This window comes from Thunnus albacares, chromosome 4 (genome assembly GCF_914725855.1).
Source record: "Thunnus albacares chromosome 4, fThuAlb1.1, whole genome shotgun sequence".
NCBI classification, from domain to species: Eukaryota; Metazoa; Chordata; class Actinopteri; order Scombriformes; family Scombridae; genus Thunnus; species Thunnus albacares.
In genome coordinates, this window is record NC_058109.1 from 35,290,890 (window position 1) to 35,306,329 (window position 15,440).

Below are 15,440 nucleotides of genomic sequence, written 5' to 3' on the forward strand. Positions count from 1 at the left end.
TAGCTCTTATTGCAATAATTTTTATCTTCATCATTAGAATACAATTAATACAATCTCTCTTTATTTTCTTACTTTTCTCCTCCCTGGTTTTTTCTCCATTTCATCATGTCTTCCTTCATGTGAAAGCCTACCATCACCTTTGGCTCTGCTGAGAGCTTATAATAGCTATTTGTTATGATTTTGGATGTTTTACTGTAGACTAAACAGTTAACGATTGATTGATTGAAGAGTCAGCAATGACAATTATCATTACTTACAGCCCTACCCAAACTCAAATTTTTCAGAGGACTTTCTTTCGTTTAATCACAATACATGGATTCCTCCAAACTGTCTTACACTGACAAAATGTCCAGCTTGTGTTGAATCATATGTATTTTAAAAACAATAAAAATGAAGAAAACGCCCACTGTTCAGGGGGTAACATATAAAACACATTGCCCATATATAAAGAAAAATATAGCCTAAACAATATTAAAAGCATTGTGAATAGATATAAGAGATGCCTTCACGGTTAGTATGACAGAGAGAAAACTATACACTAAAATGATGAAATGGAAGAGTCGTAATGAATAAAATGAGTAGCATAGATTGTTTCAGCTTTGCAACAGGCGTTCAGAGTCTTTGAATGTAGCATGAATGCTGAGTGCTGAGCGCGTGAGGAGATGAATGGATGAGGCTCCGCCCCCTGCTGCTGCTGAGGAGAGCAGCCTGCTTCAATCAGCCAGGTAGAGCCAGACACCTCCACCAGCACCTCTGCTCCGCTCCTCAGGTAAAACATCTTTATTTAGAGTTAGACTAAACTATTTTGTTGACATGTTCAAGCTGTATGGATAAAATAAAATAGTCTTAGTTAAGAAATATGCCTTATGCTCTTATCTTTAGTTGTATAATAGTTTAAACTTGAACTTTAATCTTATATGGGACACGAATTGGCTCGTACTTCCCGCTGAAACTGTTGAATTGAAAACTATTCTCTCGTGAAACCAAACTTCGTTTAATCATCTATAGGAATTGTAATTTTAATTGGAGGCATAATTTATGTGACATCCTTGATAGATACCTCTCACTCACATGAATTTTCTGGGAAACACTCTTGATTTTCGTTTAGATGAACAGCACGTATTTCAACATGTCAGTTCTAGATACACTGTTTGCTAAAGTGTTGTGTAGCTTTGGTGTTTGGTTTTTGGATTTACAAAAACAGCTTAAACGACCTGTTAATCTATACCTCTTTAATTACGGGTTCTCCAAATTGCATATTTTTTCCTTACAAATGGTCGAACGTCTCAAATGTTAACATAAGGGCAACGAAGGTAACGTTTTAGGGATTCAGAAACGAAAGAACAAACATATAATAAAAGGGATTCTGCTCCACAGTGACTAGCTAACAATAGTATGAATACAAATTGAGACTTTATTCTCTTCTTCTTTCTTACAAATTTAAAATGGACCTGTAATAACTTTATTTAACATATAAAGGAACCTGTCACTATATGTTGGTGCGAAATGTTCTTGCATTTTGCATTTGCCATAATCACAATGTAAACTCAAAAAATGTGACAATGGTTTTCTGAGTTAGTAACTTTCCTGAATTTCATCATTTAGCATATCTTTTTTAGGATGTAATACATAATATTGGTGCATTTCAGCAAACGTTTTATGAAGTTCAGAGTTCAGTGGCCATTCAAGGCCACGATTATAAAACAACCCAGTTCTTGCCCTCTCAGGGAATCAGCTGCTAATCTGTTCCCACAGCAGACACAAGGAAGGAGTACAGGGGATGAGAAGGAGGGAGGGCAGGAGGGATAGGTGGGAAGATTAACTAACCACTGCTATTTACCTCTCTAATCCTCTGCTTTTTTGAATCTTGTGTAACTGATAGGTACAAATGGGCTTTACCTGGCTAGGACTGACCTCAGTCATGGACATGCAACTGTTTATGTAACCAGAATACAAGGGGAAGGTGGGGTGACATCTTAAGGGGTTGTGGAACAGGCAAGGGTTAGGGTCAGGTTAGGACTTATGTCACACCACATTGACTGTGTTTATAAGGTATGTGAGGCCACTGCAGTCAACGCTGCAGCCAGGATTGAACACACAGAGGTAATGAGTGCAGGTCCACTCTCCCCCAGAAGAATTTGACCATAAACCACAAATCAAGTCTGTTTTTTTTATTATTTTGATTGATCATTTTATTTATTCAATTAACTGTACATTTTAAAATCAAACTAAATGTGGAGATTGATGGTTTTCTCTGGACATTGATTCTGCACACTGGCAAGAATAAAATTATGATGGGGAAATAATCAATCATTTACTCGTTTAGATATTTGCCACAATTGGATGTATTGAGTCAAAACATACTGGAATCAGCCTAAAAACTGAAGAATGCAAACTCCCTCTACCATCATTTTAAGAAAGGTAACAGAGATAACAGATTATTAAACATGTAACAGATAGATTTGCTGTTTATCTACTAATATTTTTTATCACTGTAAAAAATGAAACATACCTCCAGATAGATGTACTGGGGTCTGTGTACCCAGCACATGCTTGTAATCACAGGCACATGGAGCAGAAAACCGGATTTAAACAGGTGCATGTGAAGATGTACACTGAGGTTATCTACTGCAAATAACTATTTAGTTTAAATATAATAGTTTTCCTGCAGTGGAAAGCCATCAGACCAAATCAATATTAAAAAAAACCTGCTGTTGTAATGATTTAATCAGCCACGATTCAATCTAGATTGAGGGGACAGAGACATGTTGAAGTGGGTGCATAATATTCAGTACGAAACTTGAAAAGAAACATTTATGTGATACTGATCAAATTGAAATCATTCCAGGTTTTTAAATCAGTACTGGTGGCTTTCCAATTTGATCTATGATGGTGCCTCAGTGTTTTTTTTTTAACCCATAAGAAATATATGTTGACATAAACAATTCATGTCATGTGTGCTTCAGGAGTCTACGGCAACGTCAGAGCCAAGATGGGGCGTAAGGAGATCATCTGCAGCTGGAAGAAAAGCATCAATAACATTAAAGATGTCTTTGACTTCAAGGGGAAGATGGGATCGTAAGTACTGCTGTTGAAAATAAAGGCGGACAAGAGAAGGAAAGGAGAGGCTTGCAAGTTTTTTAGTTATTTAGTAAGAGAATCGTAGGAAAGTTTGTAATTACAAAAAAAAAGTTATGATTGAAGACTATTAATTCACCAATAATGGCCATTCAGGACAACAATGCTCCCTGGCTGAATTGAATTTTTCTAAAGAATGCCATTTGTCCAGGTGTGATTTTATTTGTGTTAATGAGGGAAAGCACAATGACTGCTTCAATTTTCATTCATTCATTCATTCATTTCATCAGTCTCCCAATTAAACCATTCAATTTGGAAATATTGCAGGCTTGGACAAAATGACTTGCTTTTGCAAAACAGTGTGGTGAAACCGGTGAGAGTGTGTGATGTGACTGTTCACTCGTCCCACGCAACAGCAAACTGCTATCTGACAACAGTTTGTAAATCCAAGCTGATTTCTTTCTTTCTTTCACACTAGAAAGACATTTCAGTCAGACAACTCATGTTTGAAATGTTTATTTACAGCAAGCAGAACATAGTTGGAGTTTGGCGTGTAGGCTCCGAGCTCACCGCTGCCTGCAGATTACATTTCCACAGAGATGTTGGGGAGTGATGAGTAAATATCTTCCACCTGCAGGTGGATGCTGGGGGTGGTGGTTGGGCTGGAGGAGCAGGCAGCAACACTGTGGTGCAGTGCAGCAGTGGCACTGGCATATTAGAGGGACAGATGGGAGATTTTGCAGCTTAAATAGACTGCCAAATTGGGAGGATGAATTCGATAGATGATGCGGAGAGTGAGGCATCTGGTGCGTATATAGCAGTGCAGCTTCAGTTGACTGCTTTGCTCCATTTAATGGAATCTCATTGGAGTCACCTGGTGATGGTAACTTGCACAGAATTCAGACTGCAGATAGGCTTGGTACAGTGGTCTGTGGGAATGAGTGGCTGTGTCATAAAATCCTGCAGATGTATTCTCCTGCAGCACAACAAGCAGCAGAAGTGGTGGGTGTGGTCTCTGAAAACCAATCTGAAAATAGCAGGCCCAGAGCATCCTTTTTGATTAGCACAACTTTTGATTCATCTCCTTGTAAAGGTTGAAATTTCCCCTGTTGAACATGCTTGACTCTAGATTTTTATAATGAGTATTGAGTACGAATACTATGAACCATCATCAAAGATGGGACTCATGTTTTTGTTGCAGCCAAATTCCTGATTCCAGCAGCTGTTTTACAGTAATATTAAATGATTATGTCCAACTTCAGAGGGCTGTTACTGGACTGAGAGTATGGAGTGGAGGACGGCAGGTTCAGATCTGCACACAGTCTGGAGATAATCCTTTCATCATCTCCCTCAGTTTTATCAATGGAGCTTCTTACTCGGTCTGTGTAATCCACTCACAGCTGAACCTGCCGGTAGAGGACTTTACATTTTGACCTGTTAGTGGACAGAAGAGCTGCACAATTAATCATATAATGATCATAATTATAACTTTGCCTTTTGCAGTTAAATAAACTTGTTCAGGTGCGATTTTGTTTTGTTTTGTGTAGAGAAAATTTTCAGAGCTTATGTAAATATTATTATGCACTCCCTGATGATTTTGTTAATGGAACAGCTGTTTTGACCTGTGCCAGTATGATACCTGAGTTTCAGTACTAATAGCAAAATGATACTTTTCAAAAAGCCTCTATTTTTATCTATATAAAAGGCCACTTCACCCTTTTACATTTAAATACAATTTTACAATTAAAACTGAATTGCATATGATTTAATTTAACTTTAAATACATTAGATACAGAATAAAATTAAAGACATTATGATTTAAATCAGGAAATATTTAATCAAATAATAATTAAAGAAAATTTTTTTAAAAGTATTCAGTGCTAATATTGAGGTTCCACACTCAGGCTTATATGTGAATAGACAGATGTGGTTCTTTAAGGTTTAGTAAGTGAAATAAATGTGGTTAAGGTACATTGTCTTTATCTATCTCATTTTTATTTGCATCATAAGCATCATTTCCAGAATATTTTTGAGACCAGATTGGCTTCACAACACCAGCCAATAGAATGACCTGTAACAAATGCTTGCTAAATGAACTGAAGGTGTTGCTGTCTCAGAGCTGTCTTGCAGTCTCAAAGCTGCTTAAAGCGCTCCCTCCTCGACTGGCTGTGAATGAGTCAGGCTTCTGTGTGTGTGTGTGTGGGTCTGAGGTTCCTGAGCACTGACGTCAGAATAGGACAGCGCAGGAACATCCTAGTACCACTTCATTATAGGATTAAGAGTCTGGCTGGCTATATCGGTGTGTGAGTGTACTTAATGTATATGAAGACAGCTGGTATAAGCAGGTGCAGGTGTGTGTTAGAAAAAACATGAGGTAGAAATGTGTTTGAGTCAACATGTGTTATTTTGTTAACATATTTGACTTATATGGCTTTTCAAGGGCGTATTCAGTTTTCAAATAAAGTTATAAATAAGCTGATTTTTCATATCTCCATGCTTTTCACGCTAATAGTTTTTTATTCTTTCATAAATGTGTATCTGAAGGTAGAAAACATGTCTGAATCAGCGTGTTCACAGGACAGTGCTATTCTCCCAACTAATACTCAAACTAGTTCAAGTGATAGGATTTGATAGGGTACAGTGATTTCACAAGGTTATGAAAATTAAAGATAAAGTTATTCATCTGCCTAAATGTAGGCTTAAATATACTCTATTCTAAGAATTATGGATCAGAAAGGACTTCTTTTCTGCTAAAAAATACATAAAAATATAGACCCAGATATAACTTAAAACAAATGTAAGTCTATGAGTCAAACCTTAACTCAGAACACAGTTCATGACAAAAAATATAACAGCAGCAGAAGGTCTTGATTGTATTATGCATTAATAACATGATTTTTTGATACCTTGCTTGGGTTTTAGGCTTTTTAGGTCAGAGCTGCAGTATCATCAGTGCAGGTGTTCAGACTCAATGGCCAAAATGTAGGATTACGCCTTCAATGTCATCTGAGTGTGAGCCTAAAGATGGATACCCAGCTGCCCATACTGTCTTTGCCTGTCTGAGCTACAGTACAGTTACAGTAGGTGATGTCAAGTCATGGTAGCCTGGCTTACAGTGATTTATTACAACATGACACTGCTGTGTTGATCAGTGCTAGGCTGGTTACAGTATGTGGCTTAATGTAATTGACATTGAAGGTTGATAGGTACTGACATCAGCTTTAGACTGTTCTACTTTACTTGAAATCATTACTCAAAGCACACAGTTGGTCAGGTCATACAAGCACATTTACATGAACATAGCTGAGGTTCTAATTACTGAGATTTTGTTATGTACACAATATGAAAAGCATTGACAGATAATTCTAAATGAAATTTGTGATGTAGACATATGAAAAATAATTGCTGGAGTTGCAGCACAATTACTCACATAGTTTAACCTCACAAATTACACGAAAAAGGCAGATTAAATGGTCTGTAAAGAGGTAAAGAACAGTAGCTGCTGAACTCAACAAGCAAGCCTCTGAATATGACCTCACCATATTTAAACTGATGGTGAGTGAAGTGTGGAGCAACCCTGTAGACAGCCACTTACAGTGGATCAGACCTGTGCACAAAGCTACAGCAACTGGGCAGAGAGATGTCATAACATGTTCAGTATTGCAGACACACATATGAAATGTCAGTAGACATGAATAAATTACTTATCTTCTATCTGTGCTCAGATTATTTATGTTATTTGGTGTGAATATTTACTCACTGATCTTTCACAACTGCAAATCTTCAGATCTGACATCTCAAACTGAACATATCACAGTTAGGTTTGTTAGCACTTTGTGTCTTCTATATAGTTCCATTTTAATAACCCTGCAGTTGTTTGACAGAAAACGAAGTGCTATGTGCAAATATTAAACCGGCACACTATGTGCAAATAGATAAATGAACAGAGCACAGACAAGCCAAGCATAGAAAATACTGTTTAATTTCATCTTTCATTCTTGCACTCTGCACACTGAACTCATGACCTGAAGGCTCCATCATCACCACTTGTATCTATTTGGAAAGTGCAGCAATGAGCAATTACTGTAGCATCACATATGGAGACATAATAAGAACAAACACCACATTAATGAATGTTTATCACTAAATATTGAGACAAGAGTGATCAGTAGCACCACATATAGTTAACTGTGATAATGCTAATGCAAATGCTAATTTTCCCTAGCGAAAACCAGGCTTAAAACCATTAAAACAAAATGTACTTACGAGAAAAACTGAACAGCTGACTCCTTAGAGGGTCTTTTAGTACAACCAAGTGCTGAGAAAGACTTTTTTAGGTGACCAATGAACTGAAAGCACACTGAAATAGCAGCAGCTACACCTATACTCTGTGAATCTGGGGTTACGCCATGGTTACGTTACTCAATCAACATTACTGCCGTGGTAGGGACTTGTCAATCACAATGTAGCCATGCCCTAAAGCATACCCTGCTTTATCGTCTATTTTACTCTAAATGGGACCATAATTTACAAAATGAACATCATGATGCATTGAAGAAGACTTGAAACTAGCGATTAAGACCATAAACTCATTAGGAAAGTGTTTACTGGGGTAGAAGTAGGGTCATTTTCTCATAACTTCCATATGATTGGACTTCTTTTTGCAACCAGTGGAGTCATCCCCTAAATCTTACACACTGGTCCTTTAATTGCTTGACTTTAAAAACACCTCTGCGAAGATGAAGAATCAATTTAAATAAGCACATGATTTTTGTGCAGACAGCTTCCACTAGACTGAAACTTGCATGCATCACCATAGATGGATGATATTTGTCTCTTTATTAACTTCTCTTCCTCTCATGTCTCTGTGGTTGCTCTTTTGTACAGGGGCTCTTTTTCCGAGGTTTTTATGGTGAGAGAGAAGAACACAGGGAAACTGTACGCTCTGAAATGTCTGAAGAAAAAACACCTCGCTCATAGCAACCTGGAAAATGAAATCAATGTACTGAGGAGGTAAAACACACACACACACACACACACACACACACACACATACAAGTGATTTCCATTATGTTGTATCCAACAGAGAGCAGTGCAGCAGCAGTTTTCTGTTCCATTAGAAGTCAGCATTAACTTACTCTTTACTCACAAACAATAAATGAGTGCCTGTAACATGCATAAAGTATAAACAACCTGTTCTGAATAAGAACTTAACCAGGATGACAGCAAGCATCTACAACACTGTAAACATGTAACATCTGCACCCGAGGACAGCAGTGACTACTCAATCTCTTTCTCACTGTGTCAGGATAAAGCATGAGAATGTGGTGGGACTGGAGGATTTCTACGAGAGTCGAACACACTATTACCTGGTCATGCAACTGTAAGTACACTCATTATTGAGTGATTACCTTGGTAGAAAAAACAATTGACAATGGATGTCATATTGAGTGCAATGAAATCTGACAATAACAATAATAATGATGAAGGATATGAGAACATTTAGTGAAAATGAGAATTTCAGTCATGTTATCATTTATGATTTACAGTGTATGTATTTTTTAAACTAACACCTTGAAACGTCTGTTTTTTTTCTCTAAAATGTACCTTCAAGTTAGTGTAAAGTTAGTAACATTCTTACCAAAAAGTCAACACTGACAGCATCACTTATTGTAAACTGTATGTTGTGCATCTGCTTGCTGCATAAAGCCATAAACCCCCCAATATACATGTCCTTAGTTTGCCCTATAGCTTTAAGGCTGGAAATTTTTTTAATTTTTTTTTTATGGCTGCACCATTCCATCAAAAATAATAACACTGAATGTCTTGTGCATCATTTATACACATTCACACAAAATTCAAGCTGACATATTTTGGTATATTTGGAAACTGTGAGACCTCCACTAAAATGTAAAAGAATGCTCTGAGGGTTCTGACCAACAGCATTTTTGTCAAGGCAACAGGATCCCTAGAAAGATAGAAACACTGATGATTTTCTTTATGGTGTGTGTGTGTGTGTGTGTGCAGGGTGTCAGGTGGGGAGCTATTTGATCGCATTTTAGACAAGGGTGTTTTCACCGAGAAGGACGCCAGCACAGTGATCAAACAGGTGCTGCAGGCTGTCAGCTACCTGCACGAAAACAGCATCGTACACAGGGACCTGAAGGTAAGACACACACACACACTCACGACGCACACATAGATGTTTTATGATGTGAATTGTTTTTTTTTTAAGTAACTGAAGTACTGTATGCTTTTTGAACATTTTATGTTGGAATCATTATCAAGATGACATAACTCATGAGAATGTTATAATCCTACAATAAACCTTAAACCAAGTGGTTTCTGATCATCTCTCTTGCTCTGTCCCCTTCTCTCTCTCTCTCTCTCTCTCTCTCTCTCTCTCTCTCTCTCTCTCTCCGAGCAGCCTGAAAACCTGCTGTACTATAACACAGATGAGAATGCTAAGATCATGGTCAGTGACTTTGGTCTGTCTAAGACACTGGAGCATGGTGTGATGTCCACTGCCTGTGGTACACCAGGATATGTTGGTGAGTTATTGGGAGAGGGTCATGTACATGAAGCCAACACTGCAAATACACCTCACACTCTAAAAAGAGGACAGGAGTGATCTACAGGAGTGGTTGTCATAAAAAAAATAAAAATAGCCCAAGCAACCAGAGGCCAATGTGAGGAAGTATCGTACTGAATGAGCAAATGTATGATCCTTAAATGTAGATATTAGCTGCTTAAAAAGTATCATAATTATAACAAGTTAAATTTTACTAGAAATAAATGGGCGTTGTGGTGCCTGAAATGATAATTAACATCTATGAGTTTGAATCTTCCGTAAGTGGGATTCTACAAGTGGAGAGATTAAAATATTCTAAATTGTGTTTTAGAAAACAGCACTTTATCTGATGACACTAATCATATGTGAAGTTACATTTTTGGCAGCTGGAAGCCATAAGCAGAATTGTACCTATTGACCTTTTATATGACATCTTGATGATCCTTTATCACACCAGTGGCTCATATAGAAAGAAAAATGTTATGCAACCAGCAAAGTAAAAGTAATCAGTTTTAAGCAGGGCTTCTTCTTGCTCTGTTAGCTGCATGATAATCAGTGTTTTATGTCTTTCTACAGCCCCAGAGGTTTTGGCCCAGAAACCCTACAGCAAAACAGTGGACTGCTGGTCCATTGGAGTTATCACTTATATCCTGTAAGTACATTTCTGTACGTAAAGGCACCTCGTAAGACTGTTCATAAAAACTCATTACAGAATGGAGAACTAAGAGGAGATATTTTACCCACTGTAAACTTATATTTGAAAGTTTACTTTCAACAGTAACCTAAATGTCAGAAACATGTCTCCTGTATAATTTATGGTACTGTGGTATGTTAAGGCCAGAGGTTATACAGTCAGTTCTCCAGCTTTGTTACAGGAGGAATGATACTATTACAGGTCATTGACTGTTTCTATAGTGAAAAATCCCACCAGATCTGTGAAAGCAGAGTTATACCATATTTACAACACTTTTTTTTTTACCCTATTCCTGTAACCAAGAGCAAAACACTGCACCATAGCTGCTAAAATCATCCAAAACTGATCCAAAATGTAGATGGTAAGGGATTTACAAACAAACGGGTTAGTGGTACTAGCTTGTTATCTCTGTGTTGCAGGCTGAGTGGCTACCCTCCATTCTTTGAAGATAATGAGACTCGTCTGTTTTCAAAGATCATGAGAGCAGAGTACGCCTTTCATTCACCATTCTGGGACGACATCTCTGAGTCAGGTAAAAAAAAAAAAAAAGTAATAAAGTAATAATAATAGCAATAATGATGATGATAATAATGATGCTAATAATGATAATAATAATAATTAGACAATCATTCGATTTTATGATAAATCAAATAAAACAAATTCTAGTAATGTAAGATAAAATAAATAAAAATTAAAAAGATTTAAAAGTAATGAATAAGATTTAAATCAATTCTTAAACATAGTGGTAGCCATTGTGAGGAGGTTAAAACAGGCATGATGGGGTCACGGCTCTTGGTTCTGGTTAAAAGCCTGGCAGCTGAGTTCTGTACAGTCCAACAGTTGTCGTAACATCGATGATATTAACGTTTAAGTATCTAGTAACTGTTGCTTTGCAGCACTTTTTTTTAAAATAAAAGTTAAAATGCATTAAAATGCATTGCACTGTTAATTTAGATTTAACAGGAAATGCTGATGTCCAGATGTGTAATGTTAACATTGTATTGTAGATATTGGGACAATGTACAGTTTTAAACATAAATGTTAACAGTTGATGCACTGCACCAGAGTTAGCTTTAAAGCTCATTTTCATCTGCAGTCCCTTACAATTAAAACATATAATAGCACAATAACAAACAGTACAAAGCAAAAAACACACAGGACACATTATACAAAATACAAAACTACATCACATACACCCACAATGTCAACTAGAAATGAATAATCTAAGCAAGATTAAAAGCAAGATTATTTGAGAAGACCATGAGATTACAGTGTTTATTACACAGGATAAGGTCAGCATGCATCTGGACTTAAAAACTGGACTAAAATCTTGAGAGCTGGTTTGTGACTTACGAATGACTTAAATCCAACTCTGGTCGCTTCACGACTTGTGACAAAAATAGTTCCATTACTATGGTTGACCTCCATGTTAACTAAGAATAGATCAGGATTTGCTCATATAACCTTAGAGCTTAACCTAAAATAGACCAGTATACCTAGTGACATCATCCTCTGAGGACAGCTATAGTCGTTTGACCTGTTTGGATTAGGTCAGATATAGTTACTGTAGATTCTAAACGGGCAAGGAAAGTTCTCGCCTGCCAGCAGTGAGGGATTAAATTAGCTGGCCTTAAGATGTCAAACGTCCTCCTAACCTAAAAAATCTAAAAGAAAAATCTAGCATTGAACTTTTTGTGAAGGACAGACAGAACACTAAATGAATATGCTTTCATTCACCTGTTTTTATCTGTTTTGTAGAGATTCTATTGATTGAGCTCTTCATTTTTGAACTGTGGCCTGGTATAGTTTCCTTGCTCTGGTAAATAAAAATAGGTTGAATAAAAATAGTTTGTCCTTGAACGCTCTGATTATCTTCCCCACAAAAAGATCTATAGTCTCTTTAGACTATTTGCTGCTTTAGAATGCTTTAAACTAAGACACAGTGTGGTAAAGTCTCCTTTACACCAACAGTTATCCAATACCCAACATACAAGCATGTACTTCTCTTTTAAAGGACTGTATTCTGCAGGGCATTTTACTTTGCACCCATGTCTGGCAAAATAAGATGCTTTATAGGTTATTTCTATGGCCAGTTTTCTTTGGGATAATTAAGTTTAAAGTTAAGTTATATATATATATAGTTATAGTTATAGAGGTGTCACAGGTGTTCTTTTGGTTATGTACTTTTGTGCCATCCACATCACAGTATTCACATGACAGTAATTAACGGAAATACATACAGATTTTTAATTTTGCAAACATTTTGGTAATGCATCAAATTTGTGTAACATGTGTTTGGAACCATTCCTAATGTGACTGAAACTGACAAAAACAGATCAATGTACAGAATGCTAATCAGAAGCTAACGTCTCTCTCTCCTATGTCTCAACAGCCAAAGACTTTATCAGGCATATGATGGAGAAAAACCCCACAAAACGATTCACCACCGAACAGGCACTCAGACACCCCTGGTTAGTTTTTTTTTCTCTGTCACACACACACACACACACACACACACACACACACACACACACACACACACACACACACACATAGTTGTGTTTCAATCACTTCAGAGGACATTACATTGACTTACATTAAATTCAAACTTTTGACTGCTACTGTACCTTAAACTAATCCTAATCTTACCTTAACCTAAAGCCAAGTCTTCACCTTCAAATTTTATCATTTGCATTATGGGGATTTGCTTTTTGTCCCCACAATGTGACTGTGTAAACAGATTTACAGTATGTCTCACAACAGGAGGAATATCTGGTACACATGCACGCGCACACACACACACACACACCATGTATTTTTCCTAAACTTTTCTAAACGAATGTCCCTGACTTTATTGCAGGATTGCTGAAGACACAGCTAAAGACGTGGACATTTATCAGTCTATCTGTGAACAGATGGAGAGAAACTTTGCCAAATCAAGATGGAAGGTTAGTGACATGGCTCATGACTTTTTTATATTGCAACTACATTTGCTTTTGTTATTTAGGGGCAAACACTATTAGGCTATAACCAGAAACAGTGTGTGTAGCCATGAGTTTACATGAGTTCAAGTCAAGATATCTCTGTATTTTAAAGGCTCCTCATTAATTTATGACATGTGTCAGGTCAGAGGCAGGCAGTACCAGTGTAACACTTTCTTTGTGTGTGCATTTCCAACAGCAAGCATTCAACGCAGCCTCCGCCATCAACCACATGAAGAAACTGCAGTTGTCCCACAGTGAGCCATCCCCCTCGCCCCTCTCTTTGCCCAACATCACGGTGCAGTCCTCCTCCCAGAATGACCTGGAGGTGCTGGGACCCTGCCACGATGAGGCTCACACCCTCGACCCCAACGGAAATCCCGTCCATGTCGTCAGTCATGTCTCCTGCAGTAACCCTGAACCTGACAGGAGTCTCTGTCCACCACTAAGAGGTCACAGTGAGCCTGGCCACACCCTCGCCATCAAGGAGCCAAGAGAAGTCCAGTCCTTCCGCTCAGAGAGTGATGCTCATTTCAGGCCATCCAAGAGGTGAGAGCTGCTGCCCTGTTCCAGCAGGTCATGTTTTTAAACTATGCCAAGAGATCTCTTTGCTATTTTGGTAATAAAGTCCTGAGCATCACGTCAGAATTATGAGATTAATATCATCAACATAAAGTAGTGGCAACATTTTATCCATTACATTTGGGAGATCATTTACTGTATGTATTTACTGTATGAGCCACAAGTGATTATAATGTACAGTGTCAGAGGTATGCTCTTTGACAGTGACACATTATGTTCACTGGATATTATACCACTGAGTTGCATTATTGTCATAGAGGTTGAATGATTTTCATGAGAGCTATATTGGCAAAGTACATTATCAGTGGTGAAATGCTTTGTTCATCATTGTGTTATTCTAACGTTGAATCCTGGTTGTGTGTTGTGTTGCAGCCTGGATGCTGTGGCACAGAGGAAGGACCAACCACTTCAGTCTGGAGTCTGTTCTGTCATGTGATTGGCCAGATAACCTGAGATGAATCTGGTGCAGGTAAGGAGTCGTCCATGTCAGTGGGATGTTGACTGTACAAATTACTTTCTCAAACCAGCCTGTAACTGATAACCAACTTTCAAAAATCTTTTCTTCTTTTAGTTGTTCTCTTTGAGTCCATGGCACTCTGCAACATTCTCCTTGATATGACGGTGTCGACACACCTGCTGCTCAACTTATTCGTGTTTGTTGTGGTTCTCCGCTGCAGCAAACACGTTCCATAGACAGACACATACAGTATTGATACTGTAAAAAACACTTTAATGTGGCCTGGAATGGCTGTTGATCATCCAGTGAACACCACATTTAAACAGATATGAGCAGGAATTCATACAAAATGCTTTTACGCTGATGACATTTACTTTCTCAAAGCTATTATTGCATTATAGTAGATTATTATATCTACTGTATATTAATGTTAACATGTTAAGAAAGAAACCAATAAAAATGTATTTGTTTTGAATAGATTTAGGTGACATATGCAATGTGTATTTGACTGACTGAATACTTTGAATTCTGATGGTTATAAGACTTATTTTGAAACATCAGTCATGTCATTCATATCCATTGTATGTCTTTATCAAGATACTGTATTTATATTCAGTTGGGCGCTATAACAGAATATACCTGTACCTGTAGAGTTTGGACAGTTTTGAACCTTGCAGGCCATTTTTTGGACACGTATTAATATTTTTCCATTTATGCTATTCTGGATTACATTGATGCATTATAAATCCAATTTCCACTTGCACAAGGATGATGGATGGAAAACGTTCTTTCATTTATGAGATTAAACTTCATGTTGAGGTGGAGTCACTGATACACAGTAACTGGGTGTTTTCTGTGTTTTCTGTGATATGTATATAAGCTGCTCTCTTGTTAAACAACTCATTAAGTGCCACAAGCCGGTTTAAGGATGCTGTTAAAACTAGTGATGTCATGGATCATACTGAACTCACAAATGTAGTTACCTACGTGTTTTTTTTGTATTATTATTTTCTCAATAAATATATAGTAACTAGTCTTCTGCTGTCTTGTGTTGAATGAATAGCTGTAGTACTGTGT

The 15,440-nt window shown here is 37.4% G+C and overlaps 1 protein-coding gene across 1 annotated transcript; it reads left to right on the plus strand.

The window, feature by feature from the left end:
* Window positions 1–669: 669 nt before the first annotated feature.
* Window positions 670–15,398, plus strand: camk1ga (calcium/calmodulin-dependent protein kinase IGa). Its single transcript, XM_044349179.1, has 13 exons — window positions 670–769; window positions 2,967–3,078; window positions 7,966–8,091; window positions 8,387–8,461; window positions 9,106–9,244; window positions 9,506–9,629; window positions 10,226–10,301; window positions 10,763–10,875; window positions 12,736–12,814; window positions 13,204–13,291; window positions 13,524–13,873; window positions 14,279–14,375; window positions 14,478–15,398. The coding sequence occupies exons 2-12, from the start codon at window positions 2,993–2,995 to the stop codon at window positions 14,340–14,342; spliced, it is 1,320 nt and encodes a 439-aa protein (XP_044205114.1). The 5' UTR covers window positions 670–769; window positions 2,967–2,992; the 3' UTR covers window positions 14,343–14,375; window positions 14,478–15,398.
* Window positions 15,399–15,440: the final 42 nt, after the last annotated feature.

Excerpts from the sequence above, each read along its gene's own strand:
- camk1ga (XM_044349179.1), top strand. The coding sequence starts at position 2,993 with ATGGGGCGTAAGGAGATCATCTGCAGCTGGAAGAAAAGCATCAATAAC. Across the intron at positions 9,245-9,505 it reads TCGTACACAGGGACCTGAAG|CCTGAAAACCTGCTGTACTA; the intron begins GTAAGACACACA and ends CTCTCCGAGCAG. Across the intron at positions 13,874-14,278 it reads CATTTCAGGCCATCCAAGAG|CCTGGATGCTGTGGCACAGA; the intron begins GTGAGAGCTGCT and ends GTTGTGTTGCAG.